Source organism: Cryptomeria japonica, chromosome 7, assembly GCF_030272615.1.
Source record: "Cryptomeria japonica chromosome 7, Sugi_1.0, whole genome shotgun sequence".
Taxonomy (NCBI): Eukaryota; Viridiplantae; Streptophyta; class Pinopsida; order Cupressales; family Cupressaceae; genus Cryptomeria; species Cryptomeria japonica.
In genome coordinates, this window is record NC_081411.1 from 521,438,643 (window position 1) to 521,466,362 (window position 27,720).

Sequence of the window (27,720 nt, forward strand, 5' to 3'; positions counted from 1 at the left end):
CCAGTTTTATCTCCTTTGCTTCAACATTTTCCCTTAGAAAATTCCGTTTGATAGAAACATGTTTGGTTTTAGAATGTAATACCGGATTCTTAGATATATCAATTGCTGCAGTGTTATCACAATAGATAGTAATAGGTTCCTTGCATTTTATCTTTATGTCCTTCAACATTTGCTTAAGCCATAGTACCTGTGTACAGTTAGTTGCTGCTGCAACATATTCTGATTCTGCTGTTGATAAAGATGTACAACTTTGTTTCTTAGTCAACCAAGAAATCAATCTGTTTCCAAGAAAAAATGCTCCGCCGGTGGTGTTTTTTCTATCATCCAAATCTCCTACCCAATTTGCATCTGTGTATGCACATAATTCAAAGTTTTCATCTCTAGGATATCATAATCCAAGATCTGTAGTGCCTTGTAAGTACCGGAAAATCCTTTTTACATCTGATTCATGATTTTCTCTGGGATTACTCTGAAATCTTGAAACAATACATACTGCATTCATAATATCAGGTTTGGCTTGTGTCAAATACAATAAACCTCCTATCATAGATTTGTATCTAGTTGGATTAACAAGTGTAGATTCATCCCTTAGTGATAATTTGTCATTTGTAGTCATAGGTGTGCTTACCGGTTTAGAGTTCTCCATCCCAAATTTCTTTAGTAACTCCTTTAAGTATTTGGATTGACTCAAGAATATACCTTTATCAGTCTGAGAAATTTGCAATCCTAAAAATAATTTTATTTCTCCAATCATAGACATTTCAAATTCTTGCTACATTTTAATAGAAAATTGTTTACATAATCCATCTTCTCCTCCAAAGATTATATCAACAAAAACTTCTATAACCAAGATGTCATCATTAGTCACTTTATAATATAAGTTGCTGTCAGCATTACCTTTAGAAAAACCAATCTTCAAAAGATACTTATCCAATCTTGCATACCAAGCTTTTGGAGCTTGCTTCAACCCATACAAAGCTTTCCTTAACCTACAAACCATATCTTTGTTATCTATCAAAGAAAATCCATCAGGTTGTTCAATGTAAACTTCTTCTTCAAGATCTCCATTCAAAAAAGCACATTTAATATCCATTCGATATACTTTGTAGTTCTTATGTGCTGCAAAAGCCAAAAATAATCTAACTGTCTCAATTCTAGCTACCGATGCAAAGGTTTCATTATAATCAATTCCTTCTTTCTGAGAATATCCCTTACACACTAGTCTTGCTTTATTTCTGATAACCTTACCATCTTCATTAAGTTTGTTTCTGAATACCCATTTGGTTCCAATTACATTTTTATCTTTAGGCCGAGGAACTAATGTCCAAGTGTTATTCTTCTCAATTTGTTCTAATTCTTCTTCCATAGCTTTAATCCAATATTTATCTTCACATGCCTCATTAACTGATGATGGTTCAATTTGAGAAATAAGACATACCTCTTCATTTGCCAATCTTCCTCTTGTCATAACTCCCTTATACTTGTTTCCAATTATCTGATCTTCAGAATGATTCAGTCTTATAATAAAATTAATTTACAAATCAATTAATACCCGATGCAATAACCGATTCACCATGTCGGCTTAATGCATTTACAACAACAATAAGTCATCTCCATAGCGTACCATGCTGATCTGGAAAAGATAAACCTACCAGTGTAACCTGGACCTATTTGCCGATAACAACAAATATGTAAATACGAATATGCCAATAAACAAACCTCCAAGACAAGGTGTCCACACGATGTCTTCAATATAACCAAGTGTTTTCCATACCCTTCCAAGTGTCGGTGATCATTATATCTTGCCGGTGTACCAGATACCGGTGACTGTTCATAAGTCATTTGCTTGCCGGTAAATGTTGCTGATTCTCCAAAGTGCCAGAGTTGTTTAGTGCTTAGTAGGTGTTGACATCAATGACAAAACCATACCAAAATACCAACAATAATAAAATTAAAAAATGTTCTTTCAGAGCATTTGAGTCTTTTTTTTTAAATGTGTTGGGAAAAGGGGGATGGCTGGCCATCCCTAGGACAGTTAGGGGACCTCACAAACATCCCCAACCATATTGGGGACAAGGGGATGCCCCCTTTGAGGATCACTGCCGTCCCCAAATTTTTGGGATGTTTCTTTAATTTTTTGCAATTTTGGGGACGGGGGGCACAAAACATCCCCTAGCCATCCACAAGATGACGAGGGGGGATTTAGGTCCAGGGATGCATCCGCGGATAACATAGAATATAAGTAAAAAAAAATGAACTTTTTAAAAGTTTCTTTTATGTTTTTTTGGTGTTGAACGCCAGCCAAGTCTGGGCATCGGGACTCGCCAGGTCCGAGCCGAGTCCCTGGACTCGCTGAGTCCAAGCGATTCCCAAAACTCTAGTTTAATTATTGTGCCTTTCTTAATTTCATTGCCATGACCTTCATAATAGGCCATAGATATGCATGATAAAGTTCCTCAATTATGTTTATATTTGCATTATTTTTCCTTTTTGATCATCTATTTGATCCCTATGTTAACATTAAACTTTTTATTCATAATTTCCATTGTTTTTATGTTATTATTTTTATATTTTCAATAATTTATGTTTAATATATATTTATAATGTTTAGATTAGATTTATATTAGTCAAATTTAATAACAAATTATTTGAATTTTATTTTTGATGAACATGAACACAAGCACAAATCTTGTGACATGGTTCTATATACTAAGATAAATCTTCAAGTGCGCATCAATAGACACATGTGAAGAGTAGAACATGACATAGTAGCTGATTTTGAATCATATAGATCAGATATGAATCTTTAGAAACTCAAAATACAATGACACTTTGATAACGTATTTAACTTATGTTAGTAGATTTCCACAATCCATGAGACTTTTACTGTTGTTGCTTTTGGATTTAATAGCATGATTTTTTTTGCATCATTAGGATGGATCATGGAGATAAATGGTCAGCCCTCAAACCCCTATCCCTATCCCGAATGGCATTTTGGGTATGGTGGGATGACAAGGGACATCCCTTGCTTGTCCCTGAAAATCTTCAATTTTTAAAAATATTTTTGAAACACAATATACGAACAGGAAATGTTGTGGGATGTTATATAGTTGTTTCAAGACTATATCATTAGCTATAAATCTAAATGAAATATATTTATTGTTGTAATACTACTGTCATTGTTGTCACTATTGTCATGATTAATTTTATTGCTATTATGTTGTTTTCATGATATATTTTTTACTACTATACTTTTGTCACTGTCTATTTTCATGCCATATTACTCAATATTAGTTAATCTTATTAAAAATTCTCTCTCTCTCTCTCTCTCTCTCTCTCTCTCTCTCTCTCTCTCTCTCTCTCTCTCTCTCTCTCTTTGTATATATATACATATACCACCATCCCCTGCCATCCCCATAAAATGGCCTCTAGGTTGTCATCCCTGAAATGCATCCCTTGTCATCCTCATCCTTGTCCCCATCCATGAAACACTAAGGAACCTAGCATTTAGCCATTTCAAAGTTATACAATTGGCCTAATTATAATTCCATAACACAAGTGATGTCAATTCCATTCCATTTGTTGGTGCACACATCATTAGTTATCCTCATTACATGCACTTTTCATACTTTTTATCTTTCTTACTTCCTGCCGAGCAATATTTTGGCTACACATATACAAAACATAAAAAATGTATTAGCTCTAATGAAGTAACTATTAATTGTACACCGTTACACAATCAAATTAAATTAAACATGAAAGGAAACTGAGAGGAAACAATAGAATAATTAAACAAAAGGATGTTAAAAAACTCTAGCAAAAGTGAGGCAAATGGCTATTAGAATATTTAATTATATTTTAGTCACCTATATTTAGTTCCTTGTTAATGGTCATTTAGCTTTTAAGCTTTATTTAAGCATTTAGCTTTTTCTTTTTAGTTAATTAGCTTTTAAGCTTTATTTAGCGTTTAGCTTTTTAGTAGTTCACTTTAAACGACTTGTACCTAATTTAGAACGTCGTCTTGTAATCTCTATATATACGCTTGTATATTGTTGAATAGATTATCCAATTATTTGAGCAATCAATTTTTCATGGTATCAGAGCGGGATTTAAAATTTTTTGGAAAATTTATAATTCTAAAAATAATTTCTTATTGAAATTTTTTTTAGTGAGATTTTTCTTAAGTTTTTATTTCTGGGCAAATTGGATCCAAGAAGTTTAGAAATTTTGCAGGTCTGGCCGCCTAGGGTTTGCTGAAGGAAAAATAAAACATTTTTTTTTGGGTCGTGATTTTATTTGGTGCAATTTTCTGGGTGTTTCTTTTGCAAGGTCACGTTTTGTCTTCGGCGCGATTTTATTTTCACGGCGGGATTTCTTTTTTTCCACGATCTTTACTGCACATCCCATGCGCAATATTCACTGTCGTGTCTATGATTTTTTGCACGATCTCCTTCAACCTGCACGCAATTTTCAACAGGTTTTGTTGTTCGTGAGTTTTTTCGACCCCATTTTTGCGATTTTTCGGATTGATTTTATCTGCTACGCGCAATTTTCTGAGCGACGTGACTGATATTTTCTGTGCACGAGGGTTTTGCACCTATAACCGCAATTTTCACATTTTTTGCGCGATTTTTTTGTGGTACTCTACGTGTTTTTCGTGCCCTTATTTTGCCATGTTTTTGGGTTTTGTTTTCCACGACCTGGTTTTTGGAACTCTGCTTCCTGCGTGATTTTCGGACGGGTCTGCGTTTTTTCAAAAGCATTTGCAGAGTTTTTCGGCCTTTTTGGGGGCAGCTATGAATTTTCGGGTCTCCGTGTTTTTTTTGGCAACCTATGACAGTGACGGCTAGGGTTTCTGTTGTTGCAGTTTCACCAGCAATTTTTTTTTTCTTTTAAATCGTGTTATTTTCTGGTTTTTGGGGTTTGATTTGCAGAAATTTTCTATTTTTTGGGTTTTCCAGAATTTCAAGTATTGAAATCCGTGCCAGCACAGTTTTTTTTAACTGTTTTTTTTTCACTAAAAAAAGCAAGCATTCAGATTCGCAAATAAATTTTTTTGGGGGTTTTTCAAAATTTCAAACCTTGGGTTCTGTGCCAGCCTTTCAAATGCCTTGGGTTCCATGTCAGGGCTTTGCTTCTTTTTTCCATATTTTTCGGAACTTGTACCAGCAGCTGCTACAGTTTTTTTTTAACTGAATTTTTGACAGAAAAATCTGATTTTTTAATTTGCAGTTTGATCTCGTCTTTTCGTGCATAAGAAAACAAGAGGGATGACATCATTGACGAATGTCATGTTGGAAAGTAGTCAGAAGTTCAACGAACAAAACTTTATACTTGGAAGCAAAGCATGTTCTCAATTTTTGAGTATCGTTGCCTCGATCAGATTGTTTTGGGCAAGGAATCTTGTCCTACAACAACAGGTGATGATCAAGACAAACATGATGTGAAGAATCGAGAGGTTGTCATGCTTATCAAGTTATTCGTCACAGATGATCGACTCCCTCAGGTGCCTTCAGGTAAAACAGCTAAAGAGATTTGGGATCTATTGAAGGATCTTCAAGAAACGTTTGATAAGAGCCGAGCTTTCTTTCTAAAGAATATGTTGTTTTCTATCATGATGGATGAAAAGACATCTATCCAAACACATCTTACGAAGATCAAGGAGATTTGTGACCAATTGGAAGCTATTGGTCGTACCATGGTGGAAGAGGATATGCTAGTGATCACGTTGAAAAGCCTTCCCCGATCTTACGAGCATTTCATTGACATGCTCAATATCTCTTCTACTAGTGTCGATCTGAAGTTTCCTAATTTTTGCACCAAGCTTCTACAACAAGATAGATGGAAGCAGCAGTTTGGTAGTAACAGTGTTAGTGCGGAACAAGCTTTTACTACCAAGGACAAGGGCAAAGGTGAGTACGCACAGCAGAAAGGGCAGCACAACTCTAAGGAGGGGTTCACGCAAAGATTCACATGTCACTATTGTGGTGGACCTGGGCATATCCAGAAGATTTGCAGAAAGAGGTTGGCTGATCAGAAGTCCAACCAAGGAGGGTCTCAAGAGCAAGTGTAAGCTCATGTTGCAGAGCGTTCTCCACAAAATATCATGGGAGGGTTTTGCTTGACTTTTTCCTCAAAAATCAGGGAGTGTTGTTTTACCACGTGATGTCTGCTATTTCGCCGAGTGAGGTTTGTTGTTTTACCACATGATGTCTGATGTTATGCCATGTGATGTCTAGTGTCTTGCCACAAGATGACTAGTGTTTTACCACGTGATGTTTGGGGTTTTACCGCACGACGTTTCAAGGTTTTTTTTACCATTTTTTCCACAAAAAATGATAATTTGTATCTTCAGTTTTGGAGGGTTTGCTGATTTTTCCTCAAAATCGTGGTTTTAGGTTTCAGTTTGGTTACCCAACATCAGGTTCGATGGTTCTGGTATTCTTGGTCATTAACACTTTTCAGATCCAGGGAGTGTCTCCACCACAGCAGAGTGTTCTTTTCGTTTGTGATCAAAAGACCTACAGTGTCTTCTATAGGGTAGTTAGTAGATAGAATGACCATTAAGGGAGGGTATTAGAATATTTAATTATATTTTAGTCACCTATATTTAGTTCCTTGTTTAATGGTCATTTAGTTTTTTAGTTAATTAGCTTTTAAGCTATATTTAAGTGTTTAGCTTTTTCTTTTTAGTTAATTAGCTTTTAAGCTTTATTTAGCGTTTAGCTTTTTAGTAGTTCACTTTAAACAACTTGTTCTTAATTTAGAACGCCGTCTTGCAATCTCTATATATACGCTTGTATATTGTTGAATAGATTATCCAATTATTTGAGCAATCAATTTTTCAATGGCCACCCTTTTCTATTATCTCCAATGAAAAATATAATCTTAGGCTGCTTTCGCACATAACCAGCCTAAAACAATGATTTTTCAATCCCTAAGATTACTTACAAGTTTACGACAACTCTTTAACACTAATTTTCATTTTGTTCACCTAAATAGAATTCACTTGTTCACTTTAAAGTTGGAACACTTGAATCTTGAAATTTACTTCAAATACCCCAAACTGAATTTCATGTATGTTAAAACTGTGAATTCAACTATTTTTTACTTGTGTGGTAACATTGCTACTTAGTGCAACCGGTGGTTATGAAACTTCCACTTTTTGGAACCAACAATTGTGTAGTTGCCATTGAGACCTTTGCTGCACAACCAACATTATTTTATAAATAGCCTGCCAATTGACCTCATGTACTACACAATTTTTTCCTTAATTGACCTTCCACACCTCTTCAGCATACCCATTGACACCAAGGTACAATCAATGTTTAAAATTCTATTATAGTCATAAAATATTAGCTGTAGGAGAATAAAAACAAAGCATGTGGATGCACAAAATGGTGGAATATAGTAATGATTTTAGGAATTTTGGCAAGTTTGTATATAAATGATTGCCAGACAAAGAAAGTAGACAGTGTGTTTTGTAAGAGACATTTCTTCAATTTTTGAAAACTATGTACTTTTCTTCAAAAACAGCAATAGAACGAAACTTTCAATTCATGTCACCTGTAAGACTTAAGTAGTTTTATGTGATCCTTAACGCTCTTATTCTTTTGGAGTAACTGACCACTCACCAAGAGGATGAGAGCAAGTTGATAGTACTGTAGATAAATACTCTGTTGTATTTTTCTTGTGCATGTTTTCATGTTTATTCTGTAAATGTACATGTCACGCTTGTTCTATAACCTACAAGATTTTTTATCATCCAAACAATTTCGTGCAAAGTTTTCTTTTATTTGATTATTGTCACTGGCAAGGTTTTGAAAATAAACAAAAAAGTTTAGAAAGGCTTCATTTTGGATAGCTTAGTTTTTAATGCCACATTTAATTTCTTAAAATAATATTTTGGATAGCTTAGTTTCGGATTGATACCGCATTTGATTCCATAGAATAATTTATCTTCAGCATTTCATTTCTTAGTTAACAAGCACAAGCATTTTCCCTTGATAATTTTAATTCAGTAGTTAAACTTTAGTTATTTAAATTTGACGTGTGCAGTTACACTTTCAGAAGAGGAGACTCCTAGTTCGGATTCCAAGACTCCTATTGCATATAGCTTTTGGACACCACCCAGATTGACAAGAGACAAACTAGCTTCTAAAGTGAGAGATTCAATGACGTCTTCTCAATTGGCTCAAGCAGTTTGTCATAAACAGAAGCAGAAAAATTTCACCGAAGGCTGATTCAGTCTTTGGTGATACCTATTCAAAAAGAGTTAAAACGAGATATCTTCACATAACCATGCCTCTAACAGAAAAAAAATGACCTTTATGGTAGATTAGGCAATTTGCATAAAATATATACCCTAAAATTCTCACATGTAATACTCCAAATACCATTTCAAAAAGAAGATAAAGAATGTAGGGTCATGATTAAAGTAGGAATGTAATAAACGCACCACTAAAATCACAGCCAGGTAGGTCCCAAAGCTTTATGTGAAATTTCATTTGAAGATTGATGCTCTCCAACCTTCAAGAGAGATCGGTATTGGAGCTTTACACTCTCTGCATTATCCAATGTTTTCACTACATACCTGATGTACTCCAAAGTTATTAGTTAGACCATAAAGATAAATCCTGAATATCTGCCACAATCCTAATGAACCTGTAATAATCTAGCAAGTAGCCAAAGTCAAATAATCGTTTAAGGAAACCATTTCAGTCCGAGGCTCATGTAGAGAATTTACCATCCATTCAGACACTGTGTTGTAATAACAGCCTCACGACCAACAAAGCGTTCTGGAGTTCGTTTGTTTCCCTGTGTTAACGGAACAACAAATGATTGCAATTACCGAATCCCCATAGAGAAAACACTAAACCAACAAAATGATTTAAATTTTATATACAAAGACATAAATTCCCACAAGAAGTAAGAAAAATCTAACAATCACGATGAAATTTGAGGGAAACGGTAAAACAAAACATGAAAAACCAATCGCCTTGACTGCAATGCAAACTTTAGAGTAAAACATAAAGAACTTTTAGAATATGTAATCCCAGCTGAATTCAATTTTGATTTTGTTCTGACTGGATTTTGCACTGAAATGTCAACTTGAAGTTCACTAGCACAGTCACACACATTCTATGCATGGCTTAGCACTATTGGACTATCTCTGTAGTTAAAGTCAGGGGCCCAATGACCAAGTCCATTTGACAGTAATTATAATCCATAGATTATGATTGTCATCTTTAGACTCCAAATGATTACAGAAGACCTTAAGAATTTATATGTACCACACAGAAAATAGTAACAAATAAATGTTGAATCTATAGGTATCTTGAACCAGACAAAATATTACATGATCCTACATACCAGCTTGTTTCAATTTACACTGTAAGTACATATACTTGATATTATGATATTACGCAATTTATATGAAAATACATATAATCATTCTGTCACCCTGAAGTTGAATAGGAAGCGGTTACTTTGCAACACTGAAGACAGATTGGTACAAACATTTCAAGCCATACAAGATTCCATGACATACTTCAAGTTCAAGCTGTGATAGTTCACTGGGTGATAACCTATAGGAACCTCTTTGTCAATTAAAAACTGATAAGAATCAAGATTTACTATGAGTTAAAGAAATATGTCGGAATGGAAACACAATGTAAACTGTTTTATGAAATGAGGAAAAAAGATCATTTCAAGAATAGGATACCTCAGAATATTCCCCTTATTGTAGATCCACTTATCTGGAAAGAAGCAATACTTGGAGACATATGAATGGTGCAGCACCATAGAAAGGTTACAAGATTGCAGTTGAATGATGCGACATTCTTTACCATGCGAAAGAAGATGCAACGCAAGAATTCATGGAGAGTCATGTAACCTCAATGTGATGGAATTTCAATAACAATAGTGTTGCCAGAATCAATGCATTTAGAAAATATATTTTTCTCTAGAGAGATTTGGAAAGGAAAGAGAAAGAAAAATACTGACATGTTGGCCCTAGTCCTGTCCCTTCTGTTGCACGAGACTCTCGAACTGTTTAAAAGTTGGCCTCTGCTGTACTCCCTAATGTATCTATATTGTTTTATAATATAATACAAGATGTATGCTGTAAAAAAAATCTAAAATACATATTCCAAACATTACAGATGGAAGTTATGAGAGAGAATCAAAATTTAAAGGTTCAAGACCAAGAAACTAGATTATTCATAATACATATCCATTAAACACAGATTTCTAGTATGACAATTTGGGTCAAGCTATTTCCGGACAAAAGAGAATTCTCTCCACATGTGAACCTAGTAGAGTAGAACAACTTTTAAACATAGAGATTTCATATCCAATATAAAACTCAACAAACTAGATGAATGGGTTGGCATAACAGGCAATGTATTCAAGCCATGAAGAATTTTCTTGCAACCAAAAAAAACCAAATGGACCAGGAAAATCATATAACTGATAAAAATTCTATGTGAAAGTAGATATAGAATGCATAAACGGAATAAAATTACAAAATAACAAGAACATAAAGTTGATACCTTTCATCTGTATTGTATGGTATGGTAAAATATTCCTAGCCAATAGAAGAAAATAGAATTGATCAAAAAGGATCAAATTAGTGAAACTTTGAAAAGCAGATAAAGGAAACGCACAGCACAGCACCCATGGACTATAGCAACAAATTGGCTCAAGTTTGTAGGAAAGGAAAAGTAAATCCAGATGAAAATCCAGGGCATTAAAACAAAATGTTTGTATTTTTCATTAACAATAGCAAAGAAGCTAAGAACAAACACATTATCCCAACTAACAATCACAGAACCCAAGGCCAAAGGAGATCAATTAGTGACATTGGAATGCCACAAGTAAGGTATGTTTTAAAATCTTCCTAAAACAATGTTCAGATAAATAACTGCATCAACCAATCAGAGAGTATTTGCAAAGAAATAACAATAAAATGTGAGCGATGTAGAAGGCATCAAAGTAGACATGATAAAGAAAGAAAAGAAATAAGATTCAACTATGATTGTAACTCATAGTTGAGACATGCATTCCAATCTCATGCACATATACACAATATATAAATTAATTGATGCTTGGAGCTTATTTTGAAAATAACAATTAAAAAAGGGATAAAGTAAGACAAACCTTAATGATAACCCGATCATTAACAACAAAAGGGAATTGAACCCCTTTACCTCTGGAGCAATCTATTGACACTGTATCACTGAAGGCAATCTTATCCTACAGATATGGACCAGAAAAACATCATTAAGATGTTCCGTAATAACAAAACAATGACTCTGCACATAAATAATGATATGCATGGTGGTAAATATTCAAAAAGCGGTACCAAAACCTGCTCAAACTTGTCTCTCCTTCGTTTGGCTGATTTTGATGACATTGATTGAAATTCTTCCTCTCGCCTGTAAGCCTGAACTGCTGCTCGAAGAGCTGAAACAATGCAAAATTTTGAATGTCAACAAGAGATAACTGACAGATTAGAATAAACAGTATGATGAATACTGTGAAATAGTACAAGACATTATTAAGAAAAATTCAATATAACAGATGGACATTGAGTTATAACAATTTACAGAAAAAAAGAATAAGATAGAACTTTTACAAATGATAGCTATAGCAGATGCTATTGAATTACTATAGGTTAAGATTCTGAGAATGATATTATTTATTGCAATCAGATAAAAGATAAATATCCATGTACTGCCAGATACTACGGCATGGATACCATATACAATCTTAGTTTGGTGCAGTATCCAATTTACAGTAATGAAACAATTCAAAATTTAATAGACAACATTAAAAAGATTGCACATATAAATCATTAGACACAAACATAATATAACAAATGCATATCATAAATTAAAATATAAAATCAGAAGTATACACATAAATAAATATTTTTGAGCTTATGTTCCATACCCTTAAATGCTATGTTACCCCGAATTTCCGAGATGGGGACGGTAAGACACGTTTCCGGGATGGCAAATTTTTTTGCCAAATTTGGGGACGGCAAAGGGGACGGTTATATAAAATATAGGGAAAATTTAAAATATATAGGAAAATCTTAAATGTTCATATGAAAACATGTATAAAGCATGCATATATACATTATATTCATATGAAAACATGGATACAGCATGTGTATGATACTATGAAAACATTTTAGAATGTAAATTCTGAACATACAACATTGTCAATACTCGATATGCAACTATGCATTCATAATTCAGAATTTCAATTCATTCACATTGTCAATATGCATATCATAATAGATATTAAAGAAATAACATACAAAATGTCAAAATGCCCAAAGGCTACACTGCTGCCATATAGTTTCATTGTCAATTATGATATGAAAATCAAAATAGTATTAATGAATTAATATTTTATTATTTTGATTTCTTATTTATAATTTATTATTTATTAATTTTAAATTTTTAAATGTTTACCAATTAATTTAACAATTTAATATTTTCTATTTATAATATGAATTAATTTTAAACGTTTAATATGAATTAAATTTTAAATTTGCATATCATAATAGATATTAAAGAAATAACATACAAAATGTCAAAATGCCCAAAGGCTACACTGCTGCCATATAGTTTCATTGTCAATTATGATATGAAAATCAAAATAGTATTAATGAATTAATATTTTATTATTTTGATTTCTTATTTATAATTTATTATTTATTAATTTTTAATTTTTAAATGTTTACCAATTAATTTAACAATTTAATATTTTCTATTTATAATAAGAATTAATTTTAAACGTTGAATATGAATTAAATTTTAATAAATTTAAAATTTAATTAATGTTGCCTTTTAATTTTTTTAATAACAATTTCAATTAATAGGGGCCCATATATTAGAAAATTCAAAAAAAAAAAATTGAAAATACGACAATTATTTTTTTTTTTAATATTTTTAATAATCTTAGATGTGGGGGACGTCTCGCCGTCCCTGGGACGGATTGGGGACGTCCCAGCCATCCCCGGGACGTACGGACGTCCCCCTCAGCTAGGGCAGACATCCCCCCGTTTCGGGGACGTCCCCTCTAAATTCTTGGCAATTTGGGGGCGGGGGGAAACGTCCCCTGGCCGTCCCCAAGTCCCCGAAACATCCCCAGGACTGGGACGGGGGTTTTCAGGCCGGGGACGCGTCCCTGGGTTACATAGCTTAAATGAATAAAAAATTGAATATATGTATACTTTTATGATTGCCATATCTAACTGTATGTGTATCAGGAGATCTTAAAATAAAAATTCCTATACATATTTGATAACATAACCATTTCCATTCGACTCTAGTTAATTCAAACAAGTCAATTTTCATCTATAAGTCATGTACTAATTCTGTTTTATGAAGTTTAGATGCATTTGAAAATTTTGTACAGAGACACTTCCCCATATCCTTTTACCTATTTTCTGAAAGATCACTTCACATCCCCATTGCAAAACACATGAAAAACATTTAGATCCTACTATTTTGTGTAAGCTGTAATTCATAGGCCACTTCACCAACCTTCCTCACAATCCTATAGGGTGCATAGTAACGAGGTTTGAGCTTCTCAGCTCCCTTCCTCTTAATAGAACTCTGCCTATAAGGCTGCAATCTTAAGAAAACAAATCGCTCACTTCAAAATTTATCTGTCCTTTTCCTATCAACATAGTTATTTTGTTGATTGCACACTTGCTGCAAATTATCTTTTAGTGCCCTCAAGATTTCTTGACCCTGATAAATTAAGTCACTTGTTACAGAAACTCTACTATCTGAATGTAAACATTATCAGCAAAAGAAAGTGCATCATAACCATATAAAGCTATAAAAGACAACATTTCAATGGACATGTGGTGTGAGGTATTGTAGCAGTATTCACCCAAATGTAGCCATTTGATCCATTCACTTTGTTGACTTGAGATAAAGTTCCTTAAGTACCCTTCGATCCACTTATTCACTAATCATGTTTGAACATCAGCCTGTGAATGGTAACAAGCGTTGGGAGTAAGCTCTATGCATGTCAAATGAAACAGTTCTTGCCAAAAAGAACTGAGTAATCTGCTATCTCTATCACTGAAAATGTTCTCAGACAGGCCAGGCATATCTCCTCGAAGAATATATTTGCTACTTGAGGTGCCTTGAAATCTGAAGCAATAGCAAAATAATGTGTATACTTGTCAACCTATCAACCACAACATAAATGCAATCTCTACCTTGTACCTAGAGAAGTCCTGTAATGAAGTCCATTGATATGCTCTTCCATTTTTGCGCAAGAATAGGTAGTAGTTGAAGTAGGCTTGTTGGAAAGATTTGTTCTTTGTTCTACTGGCAAGTCATGCACTCTCTAATATATCTATGGACATCCTCTTTCAATCCTTTCTGTGCAAACGTCTAACAGATTTTCCTGTATGTTTTATAATATCCTTGATGTCCTGTAGTAGGGTATCATGAAAGACTTTTAGAATCTTCTCCTTGATTTTTGACTTGGGTACCAAAAAGATTCGACCCTTGTCAAGGATCAGTCCTTCCTTCATAACATACCTGTCATCCTTCACAACCTCATCAAGTACATCAGCAGCAAAATTGTTTTTAACATACTCAACAATAATGGAAATTTTCCAATCAGCAGAAGTAGTGGAAAGAGAACATAAGACAAGCCTTCTAGAAAATGCATTCACTACCATATTTATCTTACCTTTCATGTACTCTATATCAAAATCATAAGCTAAAACTTAAGACTATTGTGATCAATCTTTACCAAAAATCTTCCACAAACCAAAATTGCCTATACCTTCCAATGTATATGCATAATTGCCAGAATTTTCTTATCATATATAGAATAGCCCTTTTCTAATTTGCTTCATTTTCTGCTCCTGAAAGCAATTCGGTGTTCCCTTTGGGTTAGGACACCCCCAATACCCTCTCTAGAAGCATCACTCAACAACAAAAGGTAACGAAAATTCAAAAATAGAAAGTACAAGCCATGAACTCATTACCTCCTTCAATTTGTCAAAATCTTTTTGGGCTTCTTCAGACCATGCAATTACTCCTTTCTTTGTCAAAACAATCAATGGAACAGCTAACTGAGAAAGCCTCTCACAAATCTCTTGTAATAACAGCATAATCCCAAAAATCCTTTCAACTGTGTTAGATTAGTATGAGGTGGCCAATGTAAAATTGCTTGGTTCTTTTGTTGATCCATCTGTACACCCTTGGCACTTATAACATGTCCCAAATACAAGATTTTAGTTAACCCTAACCCACATTTAGACAACTTAGAAAAGAAAGATTGCTGGTCCAAAATACCCAAAACTATATCTAAATGTCTCAAATGATCCTCCCATGTTTTACTATATATTAGGATATATTCAAAGAACACTAACATAAATTTTCTGAGCTGCTTATGGCATACCTGATTCAAGCATGATTGGAAAGTGGTTGGAGCATTAGTGATCCCAAAGGGCATGACCAAAAACAAGCGGCCTTTGCATGATATCTTCTTGACATCTTCACTCCTCATGTGGATCTCAAATGGTATCCTAATCTCAAATCAATTTTAGAGAAACACATAGCTCCATGCAACTCATCTATGAGCTCATTTATCCTTGGAATAGGATAATTATTCTTGATTAGCTTCTTGTTTGGAGCCCTCTAGTCAATGCACATCCTCATAGTTGCATCCTTCTAGACAAGAACTACTAATGATGGAAATTGATTGGAATTTTGTCCTATGAAACCCATATCAAATAGTTATATTGTAGTCTTCCCAATCTCTTCTCTATAACCCCTTGGATGACAATATGTTGTAGTTATGACAGGTTTGGCCCCTAACCCTATAACGTGCTCCAATCCCTTATCCGGTGTTAGTCTTGGAGGCATATCATTGAAAACCACACTATGCTTGTCTAAAAAAATTTGAATATCAATGTGATAAGTAGTACCTTTGTTATTTGATGGAGAATTTGTGGGAAGGACCAAGCAACTTGCTGCCCATGCTACTTGGCCTCTACGGAAAGCTCTCTCCATTGTAGTCTTCCCAATCTCCTCTATAACCCCTTGGATGACAGTATGTTGTAGTTATGACAGGTTTGGCCCCTAACCCTATAACGTGCTGGAATCCCTTATCTGGTGTTAGTCTTGGAGGCATATCATTGAAAACCACACTATGCTTATCTAAAAAAATTTGAATATCAATGTGATAAGTAGTACCTTTGTTATTTGATGGAGAATTTGTTGGAAGGACCAAGCAACTTGCTGCCCATGCTACTCGGCCTCTACGGAAAGCTCTCTCCATCCTTTTCACTAACACCACTTGTGGGGATCCATTTAAGATCCCTCAAGTACAATATTCTTTCCATTTCGTGTCAAATTAAGGTCCATAGTCTGGTAATTTAGGAATACTCCCTTGGGGAATACAACTATTGTACACCCAAAATCATTTCAATATCTCTTAATCCAACAACATAAAAATCATCATATACCTTATGGTCACCTAGAGTTATATTGAGTTGCTTGATTACTGTGGCACATGGAATGGTAGATCCATCAACCAATATAACATTAAACCCTTAAGATTCTTCTATCTTCAAGCCCCTCTTCATCACCAACCCTTCATTGATCAAGTTGTGGGTAGCCCCACCATCAATGAGATCAATCATCCTTTTTCCCACTAGTACTCCAAGAACTCTAAATGGAAGACATTTTGGAGCACCTAAGAGAGCAGCAAGTGTACTCTCCTTCACGCCTTCATTCTCTTCCTCAACATCTATAAGCTCAATTAAGTCCTCAAATTCCACAGCTTCATCCTTAGACACTAAATATTTATCTTACACTTCCTCAATATAATGCACTCGTCCTTTACCGAGGTATCTATGTCCAAGAGTCCATGGTTCTCTACATGAGAGACATAACTTCTTTCTCCTAAGATCATTCTTTGTCTCTTCCTTCTTTGTAACCACTCAAGGTATACTCTCCTAAGATTGAGTTTGATATCCTTTCTAAGGAAATTTCTCTTCACCTTTATCAAAAGTGGATGCCTTACAATGATAGGAAAGTTTGTTTTTAAGTGTGGATGGCTCTAAGGTTAGATTTTTCTTAATTGCTTCTTGTAGGGTGATGGGTGCAAAGGCCTTCACAAATCCCTTGAGGGGCTCTTTGAGCCCTTAACCAAACAAATATATAATCCTTTTTTCAGATATGTATGGTACCATTATTGCTACACACTGAAATTCAACAATATTAGCATAAATTGAACCATGTTGTTTGATTCCTACAAGCTCTCCAAAATCATCCTCATCTTTTCTTTCAAATTTATTCATAATAAAATCATCAGATGTTTCTACCAATTGATGACCTTTAGTAATTAATCCATTATGCCACCAGTCATAAGCAATACCCTCCAAGTGAAGTGAGGCAGATTGGACTGTAGCTTCCTCCTCAATGGGTTAAGTGTAAACAAGGTTTGCACATTTTCTAATACATGCCCTGGCAAACAACTTATCACTACCATCCAAGGTTGGAGCATTCATTTTAGCAACCTTATGTTGTAACGTTTTATTTTCTTCCTCTTTATGATTTTGAGAAAATATTGTATTAGGAACTTTCTTTCCAAGGATGCTCATTAAACTTTCAAAAGACATTGTATTCTTGAAATCCTAGGATTTACCTTGATAAATTTAATACTGTTTATCAAGATCTTCTGGCACCACATCCTCAATCACTTCAACTCCTCGTCCTTCCTTGGTAAGAACATAGGCTTTATGGGCTTGGAAATAGAGCTAGATAAACCCCTTTTACTCGCAGTAGTGCTTCCTTTGCCTAAAGTGACTTCTAAGCCTTTCTTGTTTTGCTGCATCCACATTTTCTCCACAATGATAGCCAATTTATCAACTGTGGCCATAAATTTTTCTCTTGCTTCTTCATCCTTTGACTTTTGTTTTCCTTCTTATCCTTCTGACATATTTTCTTCTTCTGAATCAGAATTTACAGCTGCTATTTCTCTTTGTTCCCTCTGCAGATACCTGGATTCTCAACCACTATGAAACATTAATCGCATCAAAACCCTACATGCTGGCAAGATCATTGCTCTAATACCACTGTAATGTCCCATAGCAAAAAAATTTAAAAATATAGTAAGGTATAGCAAATGTGAGCCAAAATTTATATTTCAAATCAATATGAATTTACTTCTAAAATTAATTTGAAATTTTCTTAAAGATTTGGCAATATTTCACCTCAAAAGGCACAAGGAGGTCAATTAATCAACACCAAATTCAAACAACTTTGAGACAAGAATTCCAACAATTTATTTAATGCAAAATGACTGATTTCTACAGCAAAATAGACTGTTATGACAGTCCTTACAAAAGAAAACTCAGATCTGGAACAAACAGTGCTTATCGGACACCCTAGAAGTAACATCCACTACCAGAAAATGATTGAAAACTCACCAAACTTTGCCCAAACAAAAACTCATGTTCGCAGCCCCTGGAAAAGATCAAGAACACCAACAACAACAGCAAACAAGAATCCTACAACTACAAACCAAACAACAAAAAACTCAAACCATAAACTGCACCCATTCAACAATAACTGCCTTCGCAACCTACAACAACAAACACACAATCTGAAAGAGTGTATAAACTACAAATCATGGAGCTCCAATGCAATCCCTGTGTGGAACTGCCCTTAAGAGCCAAAGGGTTTTGTCCTCTGAATCCAGCAACCTATGGGTTTTTGTTCACCAACTGCATATCTGCTATAGATTCTCATCCACACAAGAAGTTTGACACGGTGTGCTTAGGAAGATAAAACGACATGAGATGAATGAATCCAAAAATGAAAAAAAATGCAAGATATATCTACCCAAAACCCACACCCTCTTTTGGGAGGGAAAATAAATTCAAGTTTACCTGCCCAACCCACTCCATAACTACCAGCCAAACACAGTGAGTTCGCCAATACCCAAAATGCTTCATAAACAAAGTGCCAAAAAGCTTCTAGAAATTTCTAACACCCCCAAAGCTTGTATTATTGAAGTTAATATTTAATTATCCCATAGGAGCTTAAATAATAAATTATTTCCCTATGAGCCTATTGACCCACTGGAAATAAGATGGGTTAATAAATAATCCCAAATTTACTATCTTTGGAAAGGGAGGAAGACATAAACCAGCAAATTTCAACATCCTCCAAGCATATTGAAGGGGACACAGCAGTGATCATGATCTTTCCTTTTCAAAAATTCGGCCTATTTCATCCTCTGAGCACAAATTTGATTGTTTGCAGGTTTATTATTCAAGTTCCAGCACCATACAAGCAAACACAAGAGTGCAGCAGAGTTTTCATGCTCATTCCACATCAGTTATACCAGTTTCTAGCGATTTCATGGTTGCCAAATCACTACTTCAGCAACTGTACCTGCAAAATATTCCTTTCCAGCCCGTTGCAATGATTTTGTGCTGAAAAAATCATTATTTTTGAGCTATCACAGACTAAAATGAAGGAGGATGTTTTGAAATTATGGAGCTCTGTAAAGACATACAAAATCCAAGGAATCATTAAAGATTGGCTCATTTCATGTCCAAGCATCCTTTAAAAAGCAGCAAACACAAAGATGAGGACCCAGGTTTTATTTTCGCATCAATATCATAATTCTTCCACTTTGGAATCTCCCATGACATCGTTCCAATTTTCGGCATCCAATATCCAAAATCTCCACCAAGCATCAAATTAAAAAAGTTCCATATTTTGGTGTTAGTGTCATAAAATCTCCACTTGACATTAATGAATCAAAACTACCATCAAAAAGAAGGCACCAAAATAGCATGTTTTTCTTGCCAAAAGGAAGTGGGAAACAAAGCAAAAGTGGCACCCAAGTTAGCAAACGGGTCCAAGTGAACAATGAACATCAAATAAAGTTAAACAAAAGATACAAGTGATGAATCTGAGCCCTCATTTCAAAGTGACTCCCAAGATGAAACGTAGATGAGGATCAGTTAAAGCAAATTAAAGATATAATCAAAAGATAAAACCCCTTGATATAGATGGATGTTCGGTATGAGAAGCACAAAGTTTATATTATTTTCAGAGATTGAAGATAGAATTGTGTTCAAAGCATTTAATTATGATATTTTTGAAGCTTCAAGAAATTGCAGCTGAAAAGTTATTGTAGTGTCATAAATTGTATACCTTAACAATTTCACACTAGGTTTGGACCCAATTTGGCGGATGTGACTAATTTATGCTTGATTGTGCGCAATTTCAGAACTGTTTTTGTAAACTTGGTGCATTCCCCTATTCACAACCTTTTCTATGGCTTATTTTGCCAAGACTAGGGTGTTGGGTGCCCCTATCTAGGCAATCAAAGCTCAACTTTCAAAGAAAGAAAATTGGCTTTGCAAATAGCAGGAATTTACCCTCCCGTGTCGGCCTTCCCTGAAAATTAAATTTGAAAAGGTGTAAGTTGCATATAAATACAACTTGCTCTCTCATTTCAAACCCCTATCCTCTAGCCTATACTTTCAATCACATTCATAAGCAATGCAAGTACAAATCTGCATTGGAGGAGCAAAAGCATTCAAGTATACAACTTTGTTACAGCAATCATGATCAACTACATTATGTTTCTCTAGGATAAAAGCATGAACTAACATGTTGTAGGACTTCATATCAAGCCTTGCATGAGACTTCATGCCAAGGGTTTCAAACTTGAGATAACATTTGTCGATTCAGCATTTCCATTATTGTTTAGCCTTTGTCCTCCCTAGGACACAGACTCCTTTTCATCATCATAGCTGTTGTGTAGGTGGGAACACCAACACGGGGTTTGACTTAAGCAAGCCCCTATACAACACAACCCTTCTTCCCTATTTTTTTGTGTGTACAAGTTCAGATCCGATAACCAATGTGGTACAAGAGCACAGAGCAGACTATTACAAATTGCACCAAATGTCATACAAGCAAAAAAGCTTGGACTAATTCACTGGGTGCCCTTGTCCTGCTATTTTGGGTTGAATTTCTGGGAGCTGCATTTCTAAGTCTGCTAATTGCATCCCAGCTCACCTCTATCAATTTTGATGACCTTCAAACTAGGGCACCCAGCACCCGTGTCCGACACTTTCTACTCCAATTTGCAAATCCAGGTTACTTTTTGTATCTTTGTTCCAGTTCTGGTTGACCGTGTCCGTCTTTCTTTCTGTAATTTGTTGTGCATTGCTGAAATCACTCATTTTGCTATAGTTAACCTCGATCACATACACATGCTTCATAATCTTAATTTTTCTTGCAACAAAGGGATAGAATCCAGATGTGTGTCTCTCCCCTTTTAGGACTATAGCTAAGCCTATTTGTGTTCTAATGTTACAATACACCATTGAGATTCTTAGAGAACTCAATTCCACATTGTTTCATTTTGGTGAACCTGACTTGTTTTGCATTTGCATATCTTCTGATTTTAAAGCATAGATCTGATTTACTTGCATATATTTCTGATTTAGATGCAATCATTTCTGAAATTTATTGCTTATGTACTTACATTTAATTAATTGGTTAATCAATCACATCATTTTTATCTCGTATCACTTAATTAATGGGTTAATTAATTGCATCATTGTTACTTATATTACATTTGCAAAAAAATTTGTGAGATAAACCAAAACACTAAAAACAAACACGAACCTCACCCTTTCTTCTTCTAGATTTCTTCCATTGCTTTCTAGGAACAATTGTGTTTTTGAAGTTCATATGTGTTTATGAGTTTTATAACCCATTGTTCTAAATGTGAGATTCCTGTGAGAAGAAGTTACCGACACATGGTTTCTTGTGCTTTAACTAGTAATGGTGTTGAGCCTGAGTTGCATGTTGATTTGTTCCCATCAAGAAACTCATGAGGAGGATTTAGCCAAGGAATCAGGAAATGAAATGGTGGATGGAGTGGAAGATAAGATTTCCCAGCAGGCAAATGAGCAAGAGAAAAGTGGAAGGGATTCTAATGATGGAGAGAAGAACTCGCAGTGCAACTAAATAAATGACCAAAAGGACACAATGGATCAGAATATAGTTGAGAGTGAGAAGCGGGAAAGTAGTCAGATGGATAAGGGAGACAGTCAAACCAAAGACAATAAGGAGAAGGGAGATGTTCCTAACTCAGAAGAAATTTCTTTTGGGTCAGAAAATGGAGTAAGCTGGTTTCAAGATGCTCAACATGATAATACCCTAGAGCAAGGGCTCTCGGAGATATCTCTGGCTTCTCCGGCCCAAGTCAAGCTGACTTTCTCGGAGGAAAATGCTCCAATATGGGGAAATAAAGAAGACGTAAAAAAGGCTTTGAGAAGAGTGGGACAAAACAGGAGGAGGAAGAAATATCGGAGGACAATAGAAAGGGCAAGAACAAAAAAAAAAACTATAATAACAACCATCTGACTACCAGAAACACCAGAAATAGACTAGGGGATGTGAAGGCTCAGCACACATCACCTAGAAGATATTCAAATGCAAAGAAGAGGACCATGGAAACCAGCAAGAATCTAGCGGATGGTACTCAAAGAACCATCTTTGAAGCAAGTATTTCCAAAAAATCATGAAGATTATTTCCTGGAATATACGAGGATTGAATAATCCTCATAAACTAGATTTAATAAAAAGTATGAGTAGAGACAAAAACCCGAATATTATTATGATTCAGGAAACTAAAATGTCTAGGGAGAAGGTCGAATGTCTAAAAATGTTTAGTAATGGGGGAGTTAGTGGTGGTAGTTCTGAAGGGGCGTCTGGGGGTATAGCTACTTTTTGAAATAATAATAATGTTAAGGAAGGGGCGTTGATTCAAGATAGCAACATGGCTTGTATTAGATTTAAGCATTTGAAAGATGGTACTTCATGGGTCTTGACTAATGTGTATGCCCCTAACACCAAAGCTGGTAGAAGTGTTTTCTGGAGAAACCTATCCTCGCTCAGAAGTAAGTTTGCTGAAAATAGCTGGATTATCATGGGGGATTTCAATACCCCTCTGAGAGAATATGAGAAGAAGGGAGGGAGCCAAACCAATCTGGACAGCAGATTGGACTTGATGGAGTTCATTATTAACCATGCTCTCCATGATCTGGACTTGCAAGGGGTTAAATACACTTGGACCAACAGAAGGAGTGGTGAAGACTTAATTCAAGTCAGGCTTGATAGAGCTTTAATCTCTCATGACTGGTTTAATTCCTACTTTTGTTCTTTATCTGCTCATATCAGGGCCGGGCCGGATCATTATCCCATATCTTTTAATGTTGATCCCAAGCAGGGAAGGAGACATTTCCCTTATAGATTTGAAAGAATGTGGACCAAACACCCGGACCTTGAAAGCAAAATCAAGGATTGGTGGCAGTTTAGAGTTGAAGGAAATGCTATGTATAAGGTGGTCAAAAAGTTGAAGTTTGTGAAAGACAATGTTAAAAGATGGAATAAGGACTCCTTTGGGAACATTTTTGTCTCCAAAGCTGCCATTCTCTTAGATATGAAAGATATCCAAGCTGAGATTCAGAATAATGGCTACAACAATGTCTCTAGAGAGGCTAAAGATGAGATTCTTATGAAATATCATGACATCATAGCCAAAGAAGAAACTTTCTGGAGACAGAGGTCGAGAAATATATGGCCGAAGGAGGGGGATAGAAACACCAAATACTTTCACATGTCCACTTTGAAACACAAGGCTATCAACAAGATTTCTCAGCTTAAAGTCAATGGCAGAACTATTGATGATGAAGATTCTATGAGGAAAGCTGCCCTGGAGTTCTTCTCCAATCTTTTGACTAAGGATCAGAACCTGGACCTTCAAGCTCAAAGGGACCTTTTGGACTGCATCCCTTCTATCTTGGATGCTGACCAGAACTCCTATCTTACTGCTATCCCAACTAATGATGAGATTTTGAAAGTTGTCAACTCTTTTGAAGGTAATAAGGCCCCGAGCCCAGATGGTTTCCCTATGTTCTCTTTTCAAATGTATTGGCATATTGTTGGAAGGGATGTTTCCAATGCTGTGAAAGAATTCTTTGGTGCTAGGAGAATTTTGAAAGAATTGAATGTTACTTTCATTGATCTTATTCCCAAGAAGATGGGAGCTGACTCCATGGATCTTTTTAGACCTATCAGCCTCTGCAATTCTTTGTACAAGATTATCTCTAAAGTCTTGACCTCTAGAATTCTGACTTTGCTCCCCTCTATCATATCTCCCCAGCAAAGTGGTTTTGTTCCTGGGAGGCAAATTTTGGAATCGATAATCACGGTCCATGAGAACATTCATTCTCTTTCTAGGGCTAAAAAAGAAGGTTTCTTTCTGAAGCTTGACTTATCTAAAGCCTATGATAGAGTTGACTGGGGCTTTATGCAGACTGTTCTTTTTGCCTTTGGATTTGGAAAACTAGTTGAGAAGGGAGAGTTTAGAGGGCTTAAACCTTCATCAGCTGACCAAGTGTGTTCTCATCAGCAATTTGTGGACGACTCAATTATTATGGGGAATTCTTGAAAGATTCTAGAAGCTTAAAGAAAGCTTTGGACAGATATGGGTTGCTACTGGTCAACTAATTAACTGGTCTAAAAGTTTTGTTTATTTCATAAACACTCCGGAGAGAAGACAAATAGATCAGTAATATTTTGGGTAGCCAAATTGAGAATCTCCCTGCTTCCTATCTTGGGCTCCCTTTATGTCAGGTGTCTCCTGATACCTTCAGGGGCGCTCTAGTGGATAAGGTTCATAAGAAGTCAGCTAGATGGAAAGGCTCTTTGCTCAAACAAGCGGGAAAGGTCCAGCTTCTGAAATCTACTCTTCAAAGTATCCCTCTATATGCCATCAGTCTTTTTAGAATCCATGTTAAGTTTGCGGAGGCTATTGAAAAAATTCAAAGAACCTTTCTTTGGACTAGGGTTGAGGAAAAGAAGAGAATAAATTTGATTGCATGGGACAGGGTGTGCAAACCTATAAGAAAAGGAGGACTTGGTCTTAGAAGAATCAAAGATATGAATGAGTTTCTCATGGCTAAGCAGATATGGAGAGGTTATAATACTGAGGGAGAATGGAAATTGATATGGGACAATAAGTATAAAAGACAACTCCCTACCCTTCACAGTTTCCTCAAGGCTGAAGATATTCTGATTGGTTCCAATATCTGGAAAAATGTCACTAGAACTAGAGATATAATAGTCAAAGAAGTGAAATGAAAGGTGGGGAAGGGTAATTTCATTAAATTCTGGGAAGACACTTGGTTATTAGACTCTCCCATTAGTGACAATCCTGAGTGGGGCAAGTTTCAGGATCAGTGTAAGGAAAAATTTGGTACTACTGTGGCTGACTACTGGAATTTAGGTCAGTGGAAGGACTTATCCTCTGTTGATCCTTCCCTTGAGCACCTAAATAAAATTATGAATTCTATGGTGGTGGTTGATGACGAAGACCGGCTTATCTGGAAACTTACTACTGATGGTTAATTTTCTGTCTCCTCTCTTTATTTTCAGCAATATTCTAGTCAGGAGAGTCCTTGTTGGGCTAAGGCTTGGGTGAAAGGACTTATTCCCAAAATTAATATTTTTTTCTGGACTGTCCTTCAAAATAAGATTCTGACGACTGACAATCTCAAAACTAGAGGTTTTTGTTTGCCTAGTATTTGTCATATTTGTATGCAGAATGAAGAAACCATTAATCACATGTTTATCCATTGTCCCTTCTCTGCTGATATTTGGGCTAGATGTCTGGACAACTTCAATGTCAGATGGGTCTTCCCTGAAGCTGTCCAAGATGCTTTTAATTCCCGGTTCCACCCTTCGAAGAACAATTCAGTTACTTTGTTATGGAGATTTGCTTTACCCCATATTTGTTTGGGAATTTGGAAAGAAAGAAATGATAGAGCGTTCAAAGATAAGGCTTCAAAAGCTCAAATTATTTTTGAGAAAATCAAAAGACATATGGTGGAGAACCTCTACATCACTGGTGGAATAATGAACCCCAAAGATCAAGGTGATAACATCATTTTCAAGAATTGGAGAATAAAGGGGAGTGACATCATACATGCTAATCCTAGAGAAGAGGTGAGATGGGAATGCCCCCCTCATGGATGGATGAAAATTAGCTTCGATGGTGCTTCCAAGGGTAACCCTAGCAATGCAAGGTGTGGTGTGGTTTTAAGGAATGAAGGGGGAATATGCAAAGCTATCAAATGTATTCCTATAGGTAATCAAACCAACCATGTTGCCGAGGCCATTGCTGCTTATCATGGGTTGGTTCTTGCTAAAAATTCCAATTGCACTAAAGTTTGGGTTGAAGGCGATTCTTTGAACATTATTAATTGCTTGAATAATGTTTTCCCTCCCTCTTGGTCTATACACAATGCCATCAAAACTGCGAAGGAAATTAGTGAAACTTTTGAAATGTGTATTTTCACTCATGCATATAGAGAAGCCAACATGTGTGCTGATTGGGCTGCCAACCTGGCTTGCCGCTCTGACAAAATCATTGCCCTTTATGGTGAGAGTAATCTCAAGTGTGAGGCGAAATCTTTGATTGAACTGGACTGTATCCAGATGAAGCAACGTGTCTTTGCTAATCACAATTTCTAATGCCTTTTCCTCATTTTTCTATGATTGATCACTATGGCAGCGAGGCTTGTTTTATTATTTGTCATATCATATTTACTTGGCACGGATTCTAGGTGGTTCTTCATAACAACAACAAAATTGTTAGGTTTCTTCACAGAGATCACAGAGAAAATAACAGAGTTGAGATAAGGAGGAATTGTGAAATTAAGGGTAATATGGGAGGTAATAAAAAGAGGTTTGAACCGGCTTCTTGCTCGAACTGGAAGAAAAACAATGTAGTCTGGGAGATTCTTCAAGAGGGAGGTTTGAGTGTTTTTATGGAAAGGCTCTGCGGCGAAGACCCTACTATCACTAAGCATTTCATAAAAAACTGGAAGAATGGTAAGGATCTTGTTGGTACCCAGATGATGAAGGTGGAGGAAGATGTCATTGCTGAAGCTACAAGTATGGTCAAAGAAGGTATTAAATTTTACAGAGATCGAAGTGTGTCTGACAAGGCTGCGGATAGGTTTCCTATCACTAATGGAGAAAAAAAGAAATTGGTGAAGGTGGATAATCCCTACCATTCCCCTAAGCGTATTTGCAGGCCGTGGAGGTTTGTGTTGTTTGCCACCATCAACTACATTACTTTGGACGAGAGATTCACAAGGGCTTATGGGCATTATTGTGTTGCTCAATCACTTTCGCCATGGTGACAAGGTTAGTCTACCTTACTATCTTGCTTGCTCTATGGATCATACTATTCGTGAAGTGCAGAAAGACTCTCAAAGAGACCATGCCCTCCACCAGGGTTTAATGGTTTTAGTTTATAAGATGTTGAAGGGGAAAACTATTGAGAAACCCATTAGTAAAGGCAAACAAATTAGGGATGATGATACTGAAAGTGAGAATAGTGGGTTCAATCTCTATTCCGAAACTTGTTGTGACCTTTTCACACATCGCCCCATTGCTAACGGGGACCCCCTCTTTTCCAGTTTCCTGCGTTGTTAGGTTAGGGTTTTGGCTGCTTAGTGGGCAATTTTGCGTTTCCCGTGCCCGAGTCTCGGAGTTTTGATCATGCCTAGTGCCGTCTAGGGTTTTTGAAGTGTTAGGATCAAGTTGCAAAAGA

At 35.8% G+C, this 27,720-nt stretch overlaps 1 protein-coding gene across 6 annotated transcripts in view; it reads right to left on the bottom strand.

Annotated features, from left to right (window-relative positions):
* Nucleotides 1–27,720, bottom strand: part of LOC131061655 (U-box domain-containing protein 62) — a 143,349-nt gene that overhangs the window by 33,342 nt on the left and 82,287 nt on the right. For 5 of the 6 annotated variants that reach the window (XM_057995459.2, XM_057995456.2, XM_057995458.2 and 2 more), the window contains exons 4-7: nt 11,372–11,466; nt 11,161–11,256; nt 8,747–8,817; nt 8,459–8,593 (exon numbers count right to left, since the gene is read on the bottom strand). In XM_057995459.2, the coding sequence (XP_057851442.1) occupies nt 8,467–8,593; nt 8,747–8,817; nt 11,161–11,256; nt 11,372–11,466 (389 nt within the window). In that variant the 3' untranslated portion in view covers nt 8,459–8,466. Of the gene's footprint in view, nt 1–8,458; nt 8,594–8,746; nt 8,818–10,507; nt 10,589–11,160; nt 11,257–11,371; nt 11,467–27,720 lie in introns of those variants that run through there. The other variant, XM_057995460.2, reaches the window with a different exon arrangement.